Consider the following 21,697-nt stretch of genomic DNA (forward strand, 5'->3'; position numbering starts at 1 on the left):
TAATTATAATTAACCTTTAATTAAGCAGCTGGGAATATAACACTAGGCTGTGACTGGTTATTTTTAAGTTGGATTAAATGTCTAGATTATTAGTACTTGGATTATTAGTAGACTTAGTCATTGCATGACTGGGCAGAATTATTAAAGACTCGGCTAGGTAGAGGCAAATTAAGGCTGGACACATGATTTTTTTTTTAATTTAAATGCGAAAATGTGGGTATTAACCACGTAAGTGCTGGTGACAGCACCACCAACACTGGTGGTGCTGTCACCACCAACACTGGTGGTGCTGTCACCATCAGCACTGGTGGTGCTGTCACCAACACTGGTGGTGCTGTCACCAACACTGGTGGTGGTGGGTAATAAGGCACATGGGTATCTTTACTAACGAAACCTTTCGCCTGCTCAGCAGGCTATACTAGTCGCATACCTGGGGTAAGGTTTAGCTACCCAGGATAACCCGGAGTAGGAGGGTTATTCACCCAGGATAACCCAAGAAAGTCAGTGAGTCATCGAGGATTGTCTTATTTCCACTGTGGTCCTTTAGTCTTCTCCCCCAGGATGCCACCCACACCAGTCTATTATCACCTAGGTGCCTATTTACTGCTAAGTGAGCAGGGACAGCAGGTATAAGCTGACTATCACCCAGGTGCCTCCTTATTTGCTAGGCGAACATGGAAAGCAGGTGTAAGGTGACTAATTCCCAGGAACCTACTTACTGCTAGGTGAACAGGGACAGCAGGTGTAAGATGACTAACAATCAGGTGCCTACTTACTGCTGGGTGAACAGGGGCAGATGTAAGGTGACTAACAATCAGGTACCTACTTACTGCTAGGTGAACAGGGACAACAGATGTAATGTGACTAACAGTCAGATACCTACTTACTGATAGGTGAACAGGGACAGCAGGTGCAAGGAAACCTGACCTACGTTTCCACCCGTTCGGGGATTGAACCATGGTCACTCAGTTTATCAGGCGAGTGTGCTGCCAACCGAGCCACGGGAAACTAGCTCAGTTATACCTGTGACAGAAAGGGAGGAGAATTATTTTTTTTTTAGCTAACACACATGTATAATATATATATAACTCATTTTAATTACTCCGATATGATAAACACGAGGAAATTAAAACTTCATCAGATTACAAAACAAATTTCTTCCACAAAATAGAGAGAAAAACCAACGTCAAAGACCTGGGAGTGATCATGTCGGAGGATCTCACCTTCAAGGACCATAACATTTCATCGATCGCAGCTGCTAGAAAAATGACAGGATGGATAATGATAACCTTCAAAACTAGGGATGCCAAGCCCATGATGACACTCTTCAGGTCACTTGTTCTATCTAGGCTGGAATATTGCTGCACACTAACAGCACCTTTCAAGGCAGGTGAAATTGCTGACCTAGAAAATGTACAGAGAACCTTCACGGCGCGCATAACGGAGATAAAACACCTCAATTACTGGGAGCGCTTGAGGTTCCTAAACCTGTATTCCCTGGAACGCAGGCGGGAGAGATACATGATTATATACACCTGGAAAATCCTAGAGGGACTAGTACCGAACTTGCACACGAAAATCACTCACTACGAAAGCAAAAGACTTGACAGACGATGCAACATCCCCCCAATGAAAAGCAGGGGTGTCACTAGCACGTTAAGAGACCATACAATAAGTGTCAGGGGCCCGAGACTGTTCAACTGCCTCCCAGCATACATAAGGGGGATTACCAATAGACCCCTGGCAGTCTTCAAGCTGGCACTGGACAAGCACCTAAAGTCGGTTCCTGACCAGCCGGACTGTGGCTTGTACTGTGGAAAATACTGTATATATTTTCCGGAAATACGGTAATTTATAGGTAAATAGATGCCCTATATTGTATTTTTAAAAGAAGTATGTTATCGAAAATGAGAAACCTGCGGCTGGGGAGGTGAGTCGCCATTGTTAATTTGAATTGGATACGTTAGTGTAATGGGAAGGAATTTTCGTGCTCTAGAGGTTAAAATTGGGCTGAACCTCTCAAATAGGAGGCGAAATTGTTGGATGTGCATTCCTGCATAACTTGAGATATCAGGCGACTGGCCAGAGTTATGTTATAACTCTGGCCAGTTGTTATTTTCATGTATAGACAGGTTTTCTGAGTATGATACACCTTGATTCACAGTCAAATTGGTGAGTGATATTGAGATATTTTCCTTCTGTTATATAAATGTGTATATATATAATTAATTTAATATACAGTCCACAAATTTATATATTTACCAGCATTCCTGGTGATGTATTTTTCATTTGTAATTAATAGGTCCAGAGCAACTTGTGGATATGACAGTGGTAGGTATCGAAGGGGGACATTTTTTGCGACCTAGGTGTCCCAAATTCCTACTTGTCTAACTGATAAATAATAATTATCTTTTCATTTACTGTTATGTATATAATGATACATTCAGCTAAATGTAATTTTCCACACGTACGTTGGATTGCATGCAGCCAGCAGTAACAGCCTGTTGATCAGGCTCTGATCCACCAGGAGGCCTGGTCACAGACCGGGCCACAGGGGCGTTGACCCCCGGAACTCTCTCCAGGTAATTCCTAGTATATCATCATTCTAGTATAATAACAGGATATTATCTCCTTGATAGCATATTAATAAGGTATTACAATGACCCACAGTGGTGTCATGTGGGTTCGATAACGTGGATGGGGTAAAAATACTCACGTAGGCTGGTTTGTATGTATAATTATAACGGAAAGTATGGGAAAGCACCATCAGCCGACCTGCCTCTCTCTGCTCTCTATCTCAGACTGACCCACCAGTGCCTAGTGGGTGAACGGCATTCAAAAACATGCTATGGTCAGCAGCAACGTGAATAAGTCAGTGATTCACACAGACGGTTGGTAGTGAGTCATCTACTGGTAACTGGTACTACTGAGAGTGGAAATAAGTCTGTCTGACTATTTTGGGTTATCCTGGAGGTTGTGTACACATGTGTTGCTATGTATGATGATCTATGTAACTGTGTTTGTGTTTACCTGAATAAACTTACTTACATTCTAGTTGTTATAAGGTGTTCAGTCCTTTATCTTTGTTATAAGGTGTTCAGTCCCTTAGCCTTGATATAAGGTGTTCAGTCCTTATCCTTGTTATAAGGTGTTCAGTCCTTATCCTTGTTATAAGGTGTTCAGTCCTTATTCTTGTTATAAGGTGTTCAGTCTCTTATCTTTGTTATACCTGGAGGTTACCTGGAGGTTATTCCGGGGATCAACGCCCCCGCGGCCCGGTCCACGACCAGGCCTCCCGATGGATCAGGGCCTGATCAACTAGGCTGTTACTGCTGGCCGCACGCAGTTATAAGGTGTTCAGTCCTTATCCTTGTTATAAGGTGTTCAGTCCTTATTCTTGTTATAAGGTGTTCAGTCTCTTAGCCTTGATATAAGGTGTTCAGTCTCTTATCTTTGTTATAAGGTGTTCAGTCCCTTATCCTTGTTATAAGGTGTTCAGTCTCTTAGCCTTGTTATAAGGTGTTCATCCTTATCCTTGTTATAAGGTGTTCAGTCTCTTAGCCTTGTTATAAGGTGTTCAGTCTCTTAGCCTTGTTATAAGGTGTTCATCCTTATCCTTGTTATAAGGTGTTCAGTCTCTTAGCCTTGTTATAAGGTGTTCAGTCCTTATCCTTGTTATAAGGTGTTCAGTCTCTTAACCTTGATAAAGACACCAAGACGTCTTATTCAACGGACGAGCGAGCATACGAGCGAGCGGTCGAGGGGTGGGACGAGCAAGCGGTGGGATGAGCAAGCGGTCAGGCTAGCCAACTGCTACCAATGCTAGGAGACAGCTGGAGTAGAGTAGATCAGCTGAGCAGTGTTTACAAGACAGTGGATGGGGAAGGACGTGTTCCTGGCTGCTTTCTCACTCATCCTGGCTGGCACATAGCACGTCATCATGGTTCTCTTTGGAACCTACATAGACTCAAAAAGAAAGGCAGCACGCAAATACATAGCGGTATGGCTTGAAATAATAGCTGTTTTTTCTTTGCTTATAGCTGGAGATAAAAGACGTCTAACTGACGTGGATAACGAGGGAATAAACTCCGTTATTATTCCCCATTAAAGGAGTCGGGGTTAAGGGGTAGACCTTGATGCTGGTAAAGGGCTCTTGGCCCACAGAATTAGAGCAAATCTCCTCTTCATTGTATCAAACCTGATCGCTAACGTAATCTGATCACTAACGCTGATAACGATTAAACGAACTTCATTTATTTTTTCCCCTTGAAAGGATGTTAAAGGGAAAGTCCTTGATGCTGGTAAAGGGGCTCTTGGTCCACATAATTAGAACAAACCTTTTCGTTAAATAAAACCTGGTTATCTCCCATGACTCAGGTGCTGCGTTGATCAGTGACCCTTCAAGGGAAGCTTTGATGCTGGTGGAGAGCTCTTGATCCAGGAATTAGAACCATCTTTCGGTTCCTTAGCTCAGATCTTATTGCCTTTTATTCACCTTATGGGTTTAGTGCATCAACACTATCTTAATTACTGCTACCACTATGACTATTACTACTATAACTATTACTACTGTGACTACTATAACTATTACTACTGTGACTACTATAACTATTACTACTGTGACTACTATAACTAGATAAGATAAGATAAGATTTCGTTCGAATTTTTAACCCCGGAGGGTTAGCCACCCAGGATAACCCAAGAAAGTCAGTGCGTCATCGAGGACTGTCTAACTTATTTCCATTGGGGTCCTTAATCTTGTCCCCCAGGATGCGACCCACACCAGTCGACTAACACCCAGGTACCTATTTGCTGCTAGGTGAACAGGACAACAGGTGTAAGGAAACGTCTCGAAATGTTTCCACCCGCCGGGAATCGAACCCGGGCCCTCCGTGTGTGAAGCGGGAGCTTTAGCCACCAGGCCACCGGGCCACTGTGACTACTATAACTATTACTACTGTGACTACTATAACTATTACTACTGTGACTACTATAACTATTACTACTGTGACTACTATAACTATTACTACTGTGACTACTATAACTATTACTACTGTGACTACTATAACTATTACTACTGTGACTACTATAACTATTACTACTGTGACTACTATAACTATTACTACTGTGATTACTATAACTATTACTACTGTGACTACTATAACTATTACTACTGTGACTACTATAACTATTACTACTGTGATTACTATAACTATTACTACTGTGACTACTATTACTACTGTGACTACTATTACTACTGTGACTACTATTACTACTGTGACTACTATTACTACTGTGACTACTATTACTACTGTGACTACTATTACTACTGTGACTATTACTACTGTGACTACTATTACTACTGTGACTACTACTACTGTGACTACTACTACTACAGTATTATCTTCTGTAAAACCTTACATCAACTTAAATATAGTTAAAATAACTTTTGCTTCACTAGCAATAAAATTTTCAGTTAACAGTGGCAGCTTCGAATTCTAGTTAAAATATAATTTAATCAGGTATTAGTTTTTTGGATAATGTTATCCTGCAGATTAAGTTAATTTAGCTACAGGTACACATGAGTACAGTTATCATACATAGTCTAAATTACCTAGGATAAACCCCCCAAATATCAGACAGATTGACTAATTTCCATTGGTTATGTTTATTAGTTCTTAATGACCCTGATGCTGTCATTAGGTCATGAACCTAAAACTGTAAAATAATTGTAGTTCAAGCTTTGTGAGAATGGAAAAAGTCTATAGTTTTGTATTGGCCTTGAGTAGATGTTGGTAAGAGGAGAGATCCAGTGAATCATTACAAGTTCAAGAACACAAGACAGATAAGATAAGCTTTATTCATTTAATCTGTTAATAATTTTATAGATTGGTATAAATTTGTACATGGGTTCTGTGGTCACATAAATGTTATAGGCATACATTAATGGGTTGTCCTGGAGGGTAATTTACACTATGTATGATAATTGTACTTGCATGTACCTGTGCCTAAATAAACTTACTATTGTGTAGATTTAACTAAGGATAAGACAATAACATAAGTGTCACTTATTTCCATATAAAAGATAATACTGGATTAAACAACTTCAGAGCTAAATAAATTAGCTTTAAACTTTTGCTTCGTTCACATTAATTTTAATGAAGAGATGATTGTTAACTGACTGGAGTTTTTAAGTGGATGAGTGTGACTGATCATGAATATCGTTTGACTCGTATACAATTAATTTAGTAAGAAAAGAAAAAACTTACTTTCTCAAACTCTGCTGACTTTTTTGGTTATCCTGGTAGGTAATTTCCACATGTTAAACTGTGTATGATAATTGTATTTGTGTTTACCTGTACCTAAATAAACTTACTTAATCTGTTTTTAACCTAGTACTCACCTATTTGTGGTTAGAGATTGAGACATAGTTCCTGGCCTCGCCTCTTCACTGATCACTACTAGGTCCTCTTTATCCCTGCTCCATGAGCTTTATCATACCTTGATTTAAAACTACATATGGTTCCTGCCTCCACTACATCACTTGCTAGACTATTTCACTTTCTGACAACTCTGTGACTTAAGAAATATGTATACTTCCTAACGTCTCTTTGACTCATCTGAGTCTTCAACTTCCAGTTGTGACTCCTTGTTTCTGTGTCCCATCTCTGGAGCATCCTGTCTCTGTCCACCTTATCTATTGCTCTCAGTATTTTGTATGTCATTATCATGTCTCCTCTAACCCTCCTGTTCTCCAGTGTCATCAGGCCAATTTCCTTTAACATGTCTTCGTAGGACATTCCACTTAGTTGTGGAACTAGCCTTGTTGCAAACTTTTGCACTTTCTCTACAGTTCTGTGGTAGGATGCACATCACTGCAATGACTACCTTATGTCCCCCAGACTGAATTGTACCTGCTGTGTAGTCCCTTTCGTCAATTTCGTCCATTCCTCAAATCCCCATTGGTTTTTAATGAGCAGTGCAACTCCTCCTCCCCCTCTGGTCCCTCTATCATTCCTCAGGATCTGATATCCATGTGGGAAGATTGTCTGTTATCATCCCAGTGAGTTTTGTTTCTGTGTCTGCTATGATTCTTTCATGCCACTCCTCGCATTTATTTGTTATTCCATCTGCATTCATATACCAAACCTTCAACTTCTTTTCTAAAACTGTGGTCTGGGGAGAACATTGGGGTTGGGGGAGTGGGAGACCAGGAGGGGAACTATGGGGGTTTGCTGTGGGGGTGGAGATTATGATGAGGGGGATTGGAGCAGAGGGTACAGTGTGTGGGTTTTGGGTTAGATTGTTTGGTTGCATTGGGGTTGTCGTGGTTGAGGTCGTCCTGTGGGTGGTTCTGAGGGAGGTTGCATTTGCTCTTCCTCCTGAGTCTTGGTTCTCCTGCTTATCTCCATCTTTGCCTCTCGGTCCTCCTTGGATCTTTGTATCCTCTCTTTCAGTTTCTGCCGTTCTTCTTGTATTCTGTTGCAGTTGAGGTACACCCTCTGGTACTTCGGTATGTCCCCTAGTCGTGCTTTCTCTTGCAGGATCCTGTTTCAAGCTGATTCTGCCTTGAAAATCACTTTGACTGGCCATTTTTTATCACCTGGGTAATGTTGTCCTCTCCTATTGCTTTCATGACATGTACTTTCAGTTGCTTTTTTCTCCTGTCTTCTTGCTTCATAGGTTTCTCCTTTAACTTCCTTGAGCCCATAAACAAAAACTGACCTCTCCCTTTTGTTCTCCCACTGCATTTCTCTTTGCATCCCCTGGGAGTGATCATGTCGGAGGATCTCACCTTCAAGGACCATAACATTGTATCAATCGCATCTGCTAGAAAAATGACAGGATGGATAATGAGAACCTTCAAAACTAGGGAGGCCAAGCCCATGATGACACTCTTCAGGTCACTTGTTCCATCTAGGCTGGAATATTGCTGCACACTAACAGCACCTTTCAAGGCAGGTGAAATTGCCGACCTAGAAAATGTACAGAGAACTTTCACGGCGCGCATAACGGAGATAAAACACCTCAATTACTGGGAGCGCTTGAGGTTCCTAAACCTGTATTCCCTGGAACGCAGGAGGGAGAGATACATGATTATATACACCTGGAAAATCCTAGAGGGACTAGTACCGAACTTGCACACGAAAATCACTCGCTACGAAAGCAAAAGACTTGGCAGACGATGCACCATCCCCCCCAATGAAAAGCAGGGGTGTCACTAGCACGTTAAGAGACCATACAATAAGGGTCAGGGGCCCGAGACTGTTCAACTGCCTCCCAGCACACATAAGGGGGATTACCAACAGACCCCTGGCAGTCTTCAAGCTGGCACTGGACAAGCACCTAAAGTCGGTTCCTGATCAGCCGGGCTGTGGCTCGTACGTTGGTTTGCGTGCAGCCAGCAGCAACAGCCTGGTTGATCAGGCTCTGATCCACCAGGAGGCCTGGTCACAGACCGGGCCACGGGGGCGTTGACCCCCGGAACTCTCTCCAGGTAAACTCCAGGTGATACGATTTAGTTGCCGCCATTGCAGTGTTCCTTCCTTCAATCTCTTCTCTAGCTGATGTCATATGCATTCCCTTAATATATTTGTGTTAATAATTAAGTTTTCACAGGAATGGCAGGCAACGGTCTATTCGCTTGTTGTGTTTTCGGCAACAATGGTGGTGATGTTTTGGGCGAGTGTCTTTCTCTACACCTCGTTCTACTTCACTTACATGCCAGATGAATCTATCACATGGCCAATGAATTTTCATTACCAGTAAGTAATTGTCATTTTTCCTCATTATGTGTTAGGTCCCTAGATTGTTAATTTTGTTTTGAGGATCATGAAGTCATTATCGTTTTTTTCTAGTTAATAAACTGTATTAACAACCCATGTAATAATGCACAAAGCACAGCAGGCATGAATCTTTGGTGGTAGCATTGAGCAGTAGTGGAGCCATAATGTTTACACTGATTGCTTGAAACTGAGAATTCCCACACATATTAATATCCCTTCAACAATATTAGAATTATTTAAACATACATTCTGTAGTTTTGTTCTTAATCATTTTTATAGATGGGAGAAGGTATTCACAGGGGTCTGAAATACAAAGTAAAAGCCCTATAACTTCCAATGGAAGTCACTGTGTCTGACTTTTTTTTGGGTTATTCTAGGTTGTCTACACATATGCTGCTATGTATGATAATTCTATGCAACTGTATTTGTGTATACCTGAATAAACTTACTTACTAGTCCTCCTGGTCCTTTGACAATGCACAGTGTATCTTAATTTATCTGGGGGTCTATGTGACCTCATGAAGGTCAGTATTGTACATGGATAATTCTTGTACCGAAGGTCTGTCAGTTTGGCAGACACTCTTCTTAATTAGAGAATACGTATATAGAATGAGAGGTTACATTGTTTGATCTGCTCTATTGCAAACAAGAAAACAAAGTATAAATAACTACAGTAATAGATCTTTTATTTCATATGTGACCCCAGCCACCCCATTGCCTCTTGTCTTTTGCAGATCATGCCAGGATAGGCCAGGTATCTGCAGCAACCCATATGCCATCATTAGTGTTACCGATCCTACTCGTGGCTCTGTGCTCGCCCGAGGTCAGAAATACCGTGTGGTTGTTGATATTGAAATGCCAGAGTCTCCCACAAACCAAAGGATAGGTAATGAAGATGACATGTTCAATGTAGGTGTGTTGAGGAAATTATTTGTGTAGTCGTACTGACAGTTAGGCTTCCTCTATTCTCCTGATGCAAGAGGGATCCCTTGATGCTGTTGAAGGACTCTTAATCCAAAGAATTGGAGTTACCCTTTCCTTCCTTGGATCACCCTGATTATTCTTGGTTCCCAGGTGCTGTATGACCCCCGACAAGCTTAGCACTTCCTCAAGAATATAATAGCAGTACAGTGGACCCCTGCTTTACGATCAGCTCCCAGTGCGACCAATTATGTAAGTGTATTTATGTAAGTGCGTATGTACGTGTATGTTTGGGGGTCTGATATGGACTAATCTAATTCACAATATTCCTTATGGGAACAAATTCGTTCAGTAATGGCACCTGAACATACTTCTGGAATGAAATAATATCGTAAGCCAGGGGTCCACTGTATTCCTTAAGAAACTAATGAAAAACAAATAACTGATTATATTCAAGAACACTGCACTTCATGTGAGAATAAGCAGTCTAAACAGGTTGTGAAGAAAAAATAAGTACAGTACTGGTACATGTTTAGGTTATTTAAATTGTAAAAGATGTACACTTCTGATTAGACAACTGATGAATGAATGATTGTGAATGTTTCCTTTGGCTCAGCCTGATGATAATTGCCGACTACAGCACAGCACAGTAACGTGCAACACTAAACTACTCTCTTAAACTCATAGTTAACAAAGTTGTATCCATTTATCATCACCATTGGATATTTTGGACCAAACACTGCATCTAGGACTGAGTTGGACAAGGAACATTTTGATACACAGTAGTTATTTAATGTTATGATTCCTACCTTGGACAAAGCCTGATTAACTTTAATTTCTTTGATTTGGTTCTTTCCCAGGAATATATTAATAATGATTATGTATTTTCCTATTGTACTTACAGAAACAGAGAAATACAGTCTGTCCATCCAGTTTTTTTTTAAATTTGGTGACAGTTATAATAGCTTAATAACTATTTTATTATTAACACATCACCCATTTCCCACCAAGGTAGGGTGACCTGAAAAAGAAGAAATGCTTTCATTATCATCATTCACTCCATTACTGTCTTGCCAGAGATGTGCCTGCACACTACAGTTAAAAAACTGCAACATATAACCACTTACTAGTTCTTGTTCTTATTATTTTCTCTCTCATATCCATGGCAAAGTGGAATAAGAATCTTTCCTCTGTAAACCATGCATGTTTACTAAAAATAAAAAGATTACCATAGTTATATGTACAGGAATATCAAGATCAAAATCTGAATTGTTTACTAGACAGAGGGTTATTCCTCTCCACGTTTTTTCTAATCACTAGTTCTAATGTTTTTACAAAAATATGTTTCATCAGAACTGACCTATAGCATAGTCTTCCATTTCACCTTTCTTAAGTATTGGCACAATGTCTTCCATCTTTTGTCTGTCAGTTTACCCTCTTCTAGTGAAATTGTAAATTTTTCAGAGTGGTTAACTCTGTGCTATGCATTAATTTTTTTTATAAATATAAGCCTGGCTGAGGAAATAATGTTCAGTCCCTAGTACCCGAGGCAAGTAGGCTTTATCCTTAGCACTCCTTACACAAATTATTAATTTTATGTTATTGAGAAATTCTCACATCAAACAGACTGTGCCAAAGGTTGCACACAACACCTTTGCTACTTACACATTGCATATGTCATGGTTGTGGCACAAGGCATGCCTAAGTGCATCATTACTGGCTTAGGAACATTGAATGAGTCATGGGTATGACATGCCTGAGTGTATCATCACTGGCTTAGTTACCTTAGATTTATAATTTATTTAATCCTTAGTGAAAGAGACGTGAGTTTCCAGTGTAGACTGAAGGATAGGCAGCATCTTAAACAGACACTAGTTTCTTATGCTGGATCTAATTTTATATATGTTTGGTAAATCCTTCAGAATCAGTTTTTCATTCACTAAACAGAAAACTGTTTCAGGGGATTAATTACTATCCCGTTTAAAATTCACTGAATTTACTCTCCAGATTACTTGTCATTGCAAGCTTTTTCACTCTTGTCACATCCGGGGTTCATGGTTAAAATGTATTTTAAATAACGTGTATTTTCATTTTGAGTTATTTAGAAATTACTTTGTAATAGCTTAATGTTGTAAAGTAATAATGGGTCTTTCAGTTTTGTGTTTATTACAAGTTAATTTTATAAAATGTTGTTCATTTTATAAATTAATGGACCCTGTATAATATGGATGTGTTTATATTTTAGGGCCAATGGATATAATTTTTTTTTATTTTATTATCACACTGGCCGATTCCCACCAAGGCAGGGTGGCCCGAAAAAGAAAAACTTTCACCATCATTCACTCCATCACTGTCTTGCCAGAAGGGTGCTTTACACTACAGTTTTTAAACTTCAACATTAACACCCCTCCTTCAGAGTGCAGGCACTGTACTTCCCATCTCCAGGACTCAAGTCCGGCCTGCCGGTTTCCCTGAACCCCTTCATAAATGTTACTTTGCTCACACTCCAACAGCACGTCAAGTATTAAAAACCATTTGTCTCCATTCACTCCTATCAAACACGCTCATGCATACCTGCTGGAAGTCCAAGCCCCTCGCACACAAAACCTCCTTTACCCCCCTCTCTCCAACCTTTCCTAGGCCGACCCCTACCCCGCCTTCCTTCCACTACAGACTGATACACTCTTGAAGTCATTCTGTTTCGCTCCATTCTCTCTACATGTCCGAACCACCTCAACAACCCTTCCTCAGCCCTCTGGACAACAGTTTTGGTAATCCCGCACCTCCTCCTAACTTCCAAACTACGAATTCTCTGCATTATATTCACACCACACATTGCCCTCAGACATGACATCTCCACTGCCTCCAGCCTTCTCCTCGCTGCAACATTCATCACCCATGCTTCACACCCATATAAGAGCGTTGGTAAAACTATACTCTCATACATTCCCCTCTTTGCCTCCAAGGACAAAGTTCTTTGTCTCCACAGACTCCTAAGTGCACCACTCACTCTTTTTCCCTCATCAATTCTATGACTCGCCTCATCTTTCATAGACCCATCCGCTGACACGTCCACTCCCAAATATCTGAATACATTCACCTCCTCCATACTCTCTCCCTCCAATCTGATATTCAATCTTTCATCACCTAATCTTTTTGTTATCCTCATAACCTTACTCTTTCCTGTATTCACCTTTAATTTTCTTCTTTTGCACACCCTACCAAATTCATCCACCAATCACTGCAACTTCTCTTCAGAATCTCCCAAGAGCACAGTGTCATCAGCAAAGAGCAGCTGTGACAACTCCCACTTTGTGTGTGATTCTTTATCTTTTAACTCCACGCCTCTTGTCAAGACCCTCGCATTTACTTCTCTTACAACCCCATCTATAAATATATTAAACAACCACGGTGACATCACACATCCTAGTCTAAGGCCTACTTTTAATGGGAAATAATTTCCCTCTTTCCTACATACTCTAACTTGAGCCTCGCTATCCTCTTAAAAACTCTTCACTGCTTTCAGTAACCTACCTCCTACACCATATACTTGCAACATCTGCCACATTGCCCCCCTATCCACCCTGTCATACGCCTTTTCCAAATCCATAAATGCCACAAAGACCTCTTTAGCCTTATCTAAATACTGTTCACTTATATGTTTCACTGTAAACACCTGGTCCACACACCCCCTACCTTTCCTAAAGCCTCCTTGTTCATCTGCTATCCTATTCTCCGTCTTACTCTTAATTCTTTCAATAATAACTCTACCATACACTTTACCAGGTATACTCAGCAGACTTATCCCCCTATAATTTTTGCACTCTCTTTTATCCCCTTTGCCTTTATACAAAGGAACTATGCATGCTCTCTGCCAATCCCTAGGTACCTTACCCTCTTCCATACATTTATTAAATAATTGCACCAACCACTCCAAAACTATATCCCCACCTGCTTTTAACATTTCTATCTTTATCCCATCAATCCCGGCTGCCTTACCCCCTTTCATTTTACCTACTGCCTCATGAACTTCCCCACACTCACAACTGGCTCTTCCTCACTCCTACAAGATGTTATTCCTCCTTGCCCTATACACGAAATCACAGCTTCCCTATCTTCATCAACATTTAACAATTCCTCAAAATATTCCCTCCATCTTCCCAATACGTACCTCTAACTCTCCATTTAATAACTCTCCTCTCCTATTTTTAACTGACAAATCCATTTGTTCTCTAGGCTTTCTTAACTTGTTAATCTCACTCCAAAACTTTTTCTTATTTTCAACAAAATTTGTTGATAACATCTCACCCACTCTCTCATTTGCTCTCTTTTTACATTGCTTCACCACTCTCTTAACCTCTCTCTTTTTCTCCATATACTCTTCCCTCCTTGCATCACTTCTACTTTGTAAAAACTTCTCATATGCTAACTTTTTCTCCCTTACTACTCTCTTTACATCATCATTCCACCATCACTCCTCTTCCCTCCCGCACCCACTTTCCTGTAACCACAAACTTCTGCTGAACACTCTAACACTAATTCATACATTTAAATCTTTATATATAAAAACTTGACAATCATAGTTGTGATAAATTATTATTTTTATTTTTAAGGGGAATTACTAATCTCATAGGGGTCATGCAGCACCTGGGTAATAGAAAGCAATCAGGTTTGATCCAAGGAATGGAAACTTGAGTCCTGTTTCTTGCATCAAGAACCTCTCACCAACATCAAGGAACCTTCCAGAAGGAACAGGCGTGTTGAAGAGGTATATTGTGGATGTAGTCTGTATTATGCTCGGCTTTTAAGGCAGTGATTATGCAATACTTCATAATAATAAGTATTCCATGCACAGCATTCTGCAGAGGTGTACCTGGCGAGCGTTGATGGTAGGAAGCTGTGTTTGAGGCAGTGTAAGAAACCTTACATAGTATTGTACTGTATATGCTTTTTATGTGAATATACATGTCCTGGTTGTCAGTCTCATCTTCTCATGAGCACCAATGCAGTAGCTTTATCTCACATTGTATCACACTTGCTTAACCCTTAAATTGTCCAAACATAGATCTACGTTTGCTTGCGTAGCGCTCCGAACGTAGATCTTCGTTTTTTTTACATTCTTTCTTATGGAGAAAATCAAGGTTGGAGCGCTACATGCGCAAACGTAGATCTATGTTTGGACAGTTTAAGGGTTAATGATTCAGTAATTTTAATGATGTTAAGAATTGGTTGTTAGAAATAAAATTTTATGAACCTAAAAAACACAGCACTCATTGCCTTTTTTTTTTATTTCCACCTGCCATCTCTCACTAAGGTAGGACGACCTGAAAAGAAAAAAAGGAAAAATTCACCATCATTCATTCAATAGCTGTGCTGGCATCACATATCAAATGATCTTTGAACATCCCCACCTCTCCTTTAGACTGCAGACACTACTTCTCACCTCCAGGACTCGCTGAAACACCACATCAAATGTTCTCAGTGATGTGTAAGGATTTCACGTTTCTACAAATACAATAATGATAATGAAGCAAAAATTAAGATTGCTAAGCAGACGGAGTGTGACACAATGTGGCGTTAAGGGGAAAGTTATTGTCATGTGTCTGGGGAAGGGAAGAGCTTCACTACTATGAGTATAGAAGAAGTTATATGTGCATTTACATGTTAAGCATCAGTTACTAGAGCATCCTAAAGACTTTGTCATTGTATTTGTGAAACTGAATGTGACTGTCTCCCTCACTGTGATTTACACAATACCTTATTAGTTTACAAGTGATAATAGTTCAGCAACAATGTAAAAATTTGTGTTTAAGTTAAATTTTTATCTTATTTATACTGTGCTGCACTTCCTCACAGTCCACAAGTTCTGCAACTTTAACACTCTGAGTTGTGTGTGTAACAAACCACAGCGTTGGATAGTACTATCATGATGTTGTCTGGATACCAGGATCCCACAGGCCAAAGTCACATCACATGATGTGACTTTGCCATTTTGTGCCATAGCTTTTAAATCTGTGAAATCCTGAAATGTTATTCTGTGCTGCATGTCTATAATGTGACCACTTTGCATCACAATATACCAAAAATTGTGTAGACTGTTTAACTATTAGTATGTTCAGCACAAGGATGAATGGGAACCAAATGCATACACATTTTCCCATTCAGACACAGTTTCTATAACTGCATATTTTAAGTCCCCGACCTTTCTCATATAATGCATCCCTCTTGACGTGTGAGAGAGTGCAGTATTGTGTGTTGTGTGTGACTGAACCCCATCTTCTGATGGTCTACTGTATACATCATATTTTCTGGATTTTTTTTTTTTATATTCCATGTACCCTCTATCTCTATAATAAAATTACATAAGCATTAATTTTATTAAATAGTGCTTAACATCATACTAATAGAGCTTACCTTAGTTTCAAGTTTTCTCTTATACCTGATATACAGAACTGTGACAGCTATTTTGTAAATTCTCTTGTAAACCCATATTTTTATGGAGAGCACATATTTTATTTCAGTTTGCTTTAATAATCTGAATAAAGTTGCATTAAAGGAAAAGAGTTATGTAATGTATTATAAATGAATACTTCTGGTATGTAAAATCACCAGGTATGTTCCTGATTAACATGAGCATGAGGACGCACTCAGGCCAGATACTACGTAAATCATCACGTTCCACCATGCTGCGCTACAGGTCACCTCTCCTCCACACCTTATCTACTGTGACATTCTCTCCACTGCTTCTGTATGGTATTCAAGAAGAGAAGCAAATGGTTACGGTGGAGCTCTTCTCTCAGTATGAGGAAGATCCGGTGTGTATCCTTAATAATAATAATTTATTTCAGCATGATACAATGTTTATACAGAGGTGAGTGACTTTTAATTGTACTTGCATAAAGCCCATAGTTATGCAGAACATTTAGGGCAAACTTATAATGGTTGCTGATGATCCTTGTTAATGGATCATCCCATGTTTCTCAATTTATTGTATTTCATGAAGCACTAAACCTGATGGAGTCATTCTCAGTAGGGAGTGGTGGAGACTCATTCCTCTACCTGCTAATCATGGCCTTGTTTGTATCCAGTCAGGGTGTTATGATAACTTATTAGAGTTGTATGTTTACATACCTTAAATTTCAACAGCTGCATTAACCAGTTGACAAATATAATTTGCCAGGATGAGAATGGGCACAGAGTTGATGGCTGATCCTTGTGTAAGGGCAAGAGAAACACAGTTCATTAACACATCCTCTGCATGTAAAGCCTCACATTATCCATAAATATGGCACACATTTCAATAAGTTAGTGTTTCAGATAAATGTCCAAAATGCACACACATGTATATACAGTATATATACGTGTGTGCATTTTAGATGGGTGAATGGAGACAAATGGTTTTTGGGACTTGATGAACTGTTAGTGTGAGCAGGGTAATATTTTGTGAAGGGATTCAGGGAATCTTGTTAGCCAGACTTGAGTCCTGGAGGTGGGAAGTACAGTGCCTGTACTTTAAAGGAGGGGTTTGGGATATTTTCTGTTTGGAGTGACATCTGAACTGTTGTATTTAAGTGCCTTGGCAAAGACAGTGATTATGTGTGAATGATGGTGAAAGTGTTTCTTTTTTGAGTCACCCTGCCTTGGTGTGCCGTCTCCCACCAAGGCAGTCACTGAACGAATGAAGGTAAATGTGTTTTCCTCTTTGGGTCACTCTGCCTTGGTGGGAGATGGCTGTTAAGATAAAAAAAAAAATGGCATCTTTCCTGTAATTTACAGAAGTTAGCATCATTGGTAGATATCATACTGAGCCTTTAAAGTTTCTCAGTGTTTGAAAACCAGACTCAAGGCTCAGTATGTCCCAAAGAGCAGTAGGCTGTGCTAGTTCATACAGCATTACAATTAATTAATATTTCAAATGATTAAAATCCCTATGATGAAATATGAAGTAAATAAATGATTTTTTTTTTTTTTTTTGCGATTGATATTTTGTTTAATTTTTTAATGGTACTAGTTTGTGCAGTTAACTTGGACAAAAATTATGAAGGATTAATATTTGTTCCAAGATTACATTGTACAGCAGTTTAGATCATATGAATGTACTGACACTTAACACTTGAGGTTTCGACAAATTTCACATTTCTGTTGTAGGTGACACCGCTCTCAGATGTTCATGTGGAGTTGGAATCCCGGTTCGTAGAACTTTATGGTGCGCAGTTACGAATTCACGCTATCTTCTCTGGCCTTCGTTACCTCATGTATCACTATCCACTCGTGTCAGCTGCCATGGGCATTGGTATTTGTATGGTTTTCCTTTCAGCAGTAGTGATCTTCAGCTGGTACCAGTTTTCAGGACCTACCTTAAATGCAAGGGTTTGTAATCCAGTTTCATTACTGTGTTTTTGCAAGTAACAATGTTTATATGTTTTTTTTTTTTTTTTTTTATTATCACACCGGCCGATTCCCACCAAGGCAGGGTGGCCCGAAAAAGAAAAACTTTCACCATCATTCACTCCATCACTGTCTTGCCAGAAGGGTGCTTTACACTACAGTTTTTAAACTGCAACATTAACACCCCTCCTTCAGAGTGCAGGCACTGTACTTCCCATCTCCAGGACTCAAGTCCGGCCTGCCGGTTTCCCTGAATCCCTTCATAAATGTTACTTTGCTCACACTCCAACAGCACGTCAAGTATTAAAAACCATTTGTCTCCATTCACTCCTATCAAACACGCTCACGCATGCCTGCTGGAAGTCCAAGCCCCTCGCACACAAAACCTCCTTTACCCCCTCCCTCCAACCCTTCCTAGGCCGACCCCTACCCCGCCTTCCTTCCACTACAGACTGATACACTCTTGAAGTCATTCTGTTTCGCTCCATTCTCTCTACATGTCCGAACCACCTCAACAACCCTTCCTCAGCCCTCTGGACAACAGTTTTGGTAATCCCGCACCTCCTCCTAACTTCCAAACTACGAATTCTCTGCATTATATTCACACCACACATTGCCCTCAGACATGACATCTCCACTGCCTCCAGCCTTCTCCTCGCTGCAACATTCATCACCCACGCTTCACACCCATATAAGAGCGTTGGTAAAACTATACTCTCATACATTCCCCTCTTTGCCTCCAAGGACAAAGTTCTTTGTCTCCACAGACTCCTAAGTGCACCACTCACTCTTTTTCCCTCATCAATTCTATGATTCACCTCATCTTTCATAGACCCATCCGCTGACACGTCCACTCCCAAATATCTGAATACGTTCACCTCCTCCATACTCTCTCCCTCCAATCTGATATTCAATCTTTCATCACCTAATCTTTTTGTTATCCTCATAACCTTACTCTTTCCTGTATTCACCTTTAATTTTCTTCTTTTGCACACCCTACCAAATTCATCCACCAATCTCTGCAACTTCTCTTCAGAATCTCCCAAGAGCACAGTGTCATCAGCAAAGAGCAGCTGTGACAACTCCCACTTTGTGTGTGATTCTTTATCTTTTAACTCCACGCCTCTTGCCAAGACCCTCGCATTTACTTCTCTTACAACCCCATCTATAAATATATTAAACAACCACGGTGACATCACACATCCTTGTCTAAGGCCTACTTTTACTGGGAAAAAATTTCCCTCTTTCCTACATACTCTAACTTGAGCCTCACTATCCTCGTAAAAACTCTTCACTGCTTTCAGTAACCTACCTCCTACACCATACACTTGCAACATCTGCCACATTGCCCCCCTATCCACCCTGTCATACGCCTTTTCCAAATCCATAAATGCCACAAAGACCTCTTTAGCCTTATCTAAATACTGTTCACTTATATGTTTCACTGTAAACACCTGGTCCACACACCCCCTACCTTTCCTAAAGCCTCCTTGTTCATCTGCTATCCTATTCTCCGTCTTACTCTTAATTCTTTCAATTATAACTCTACCATACACTTTACCAGGTACACTCAACAGACTTATCCCCCTATAATTTTTGCACTCTCTTTTATCCCCTTTGCCTTTATACAAAGGAACTATGCATGCTCTCTGCCAATCCCTAGGTACCTTACCCTCTTCCATACATTTATTAAATAATTGCACCAACCACTCCAAAACTATATCCCCACCTGCTTTTAACATTTCTATCTTTATCCCATCAATCCCGGCTGCCTTACCCCCTTTCATTTTACCTACTGCCTCACGAACTTCCCCCACACTCACAACTGGCTCTTCCTCACTCCTACAAGATGTTATTCCTCCATGCCCTATACACGAAATCACAGCTTCCCTATCTTCATCAACATTTAACAATTCCTCAAAATATTCCTTCCATCTTCCCAATACCTCTAACTCTCCATTTAATAACTCTCCTCTCCTATTTTTAACTGACAAATCCATTTGTTCTCTAGGCTTTCTTAACTTGTTAATCTCACTCCAAAACTTTTTCTTATTTTCAACAAAATTTGTTGATAACATCTCACCCACTCTCTCATTTGCTCTCTTTTTACATTGCTTCACCACTCTCTTAACTTCTCTCTTTTTCTCCATATACTCTTCCCTCCTTGCATCACTTCTACTTTGTAAAAACTTCTCATATGCTAACTTTTTCTCCCTTACTACTCTCTTTACATCATCATTCCACCAATTGCTCCTCTTCCCTCCTGCACCCACTTTCCTGTAACCACAAACTTCTGCTGAACACTCTAACACTACATTTTTAAACCTACCCCATACCTCTTCGACCCCATTGCCTATGCTCTCATTAGCCCATCTATCCTCCAATAGCTGTTTATATCTTACCCTAACTGCCTCCTCTTTTAGTTTATAAACCTTCACCTCTCTCTTCCCTGATGCTTCTATTCTCCTTGTATCCCATCTACCTTTTACTCTCAGTGTAGCTACAACTAGAAAGTGATCTGATATATCTGTGGCCCCTCTATAAACATGTACATCCTGAAGTCTACTCAACAGTCTTTTATCTACCAATACATAATCCAACAAACTACTGTCATTTCGCCCTACATCATATCGTGTATACTTATTTATCCTCTTTTTCTTAAAATATGTATTACCTATAACTAAACCCCTTTCTATACAAAGTTCAATCAAAGGGCTCCCATTATCATTTACACCTGGCACCCCAAACTTACCTACCACACCCTCTCTGAAAGTTTCTCCTACTTTAGCATTCAAGTCCCCTACCACAATTACTCTCTCACTTGGTTCAAAGGCTCCTATACATTCACTTAACATCTCCCAAAATCTCTCTCTCTCCTCTGCATTCCTCTCTTCTCCAGGTGCATACACGCTTATTATGACCCACTTCTCGCATCCAACCTTTACTTTAATCCACATAATTCTTGAATTTACACATTCATATTCTCTTTTCTCCTTCCATAACTGATCATTTAACATTACTGCTACCCCTTCCTTTGCTCTAACTCTCTCAGATACTCCAGATTTAATCCCATTTATTTCCCCCCACTGAAACTCTCCTACCCCCTTCAGCTTTGTTTCGCTTAGGGCCAGGACATCCAACTTCTTTTCATTCATAACATCAGCAATCATCTGTTTCTTGTCATCCGCACTACATCCACGCACATTTAAGCAACCCAGTTTTATAAAGTTTTTCTTCTTCTCTTTTTTAGTAATTGTATACAGGAGAAGGGGTTACTAGCCCATTGCTCCCGGCATTTTAGTCGCCTCATACGACACGCATGGCTTACGGAGGAAAGATTCTTTTCCACTTCCCCATGGACAATAGAAGAAATAAAAAAAAGAACAAGAGCTATTTAGAAAAAGGAGAAAAACCTAGATGTATGTATATATATATATGCATGTGCGTGTCTGTGAAGTGTGACCAAAGTGTAAGTAGGAGTAGCAAGATATCCCTGTTATCTTAGCGTGTTTATGAGACAGAAAAAGAAACGAGCAATCCTACCATCATGCAAAACAGTTACAGGTTTTTGTTTCACAGTCATCTGGCAGGACGGTAGTACT

The 21,697-nt window shown here is 40.1% G+C and overlaps 1 protein-coding gene across 8 annotated transcripts in view; it reads left to right on the forward strand.

Moving 5' to 3' along the window:
• Positions 1-845: 845 nt before the first annotated feature.
• Seipin (lipid droplet biogenesis associated protein seipin) overlaps positions 846-21,697 on the forward strand; it is a 36,326-nt gene continuing 15,474 nt past the window's right edge. For 2 of the 8 annotated variants that reach the window (XM_053771280.2, XM_053771286.2), the window contains exons 1-5: positions 3,791-4,000; positions 8,620-8,765; positions 9,521-9,699; positions 16,320-16,522; positions 17,856-18,077. In XM_053771280.2, coding sequence (XP_053627255.1) covers positions 3,941-4,000; positions 8,620-8,765; positions 9,521-9,699; positions 16,320-16,522; positions 17,856-18,077 — 810 coding nt within the window. In that variant the 5' untranslated portion in view covers positions 3,791-3,940. Of the gene's footprint in view, positions 978-3,781; positions 4,001-8,619; positions 8,766-9,520; positions 9,700-15,064; positions 15,196-16,319; positions 16,523-17,855; positions 18,078-21,697 lie in introns of those variants that run through there. The other 6 variants (XM_053771282.2, XM_053771285.2, XM_053771283.2 and 3 more) reach the window with 6 other exon arrangements.

This window comes from Cherax quadricarinatus, chromosome 5, assembly GCF_038502225.1.
Source record: "Cherax quadricarinatus isolate ZL_2023a chromosome 5, ASM3850222v1, whole genome shotgun sequence".
Classification (NCBI taxonomy): Eukaryota; Metazoa; Arthropoda; class Malacostraca; order Decapoda; family Parastacidae; genus Cherax; species Cherax quadricarinatus.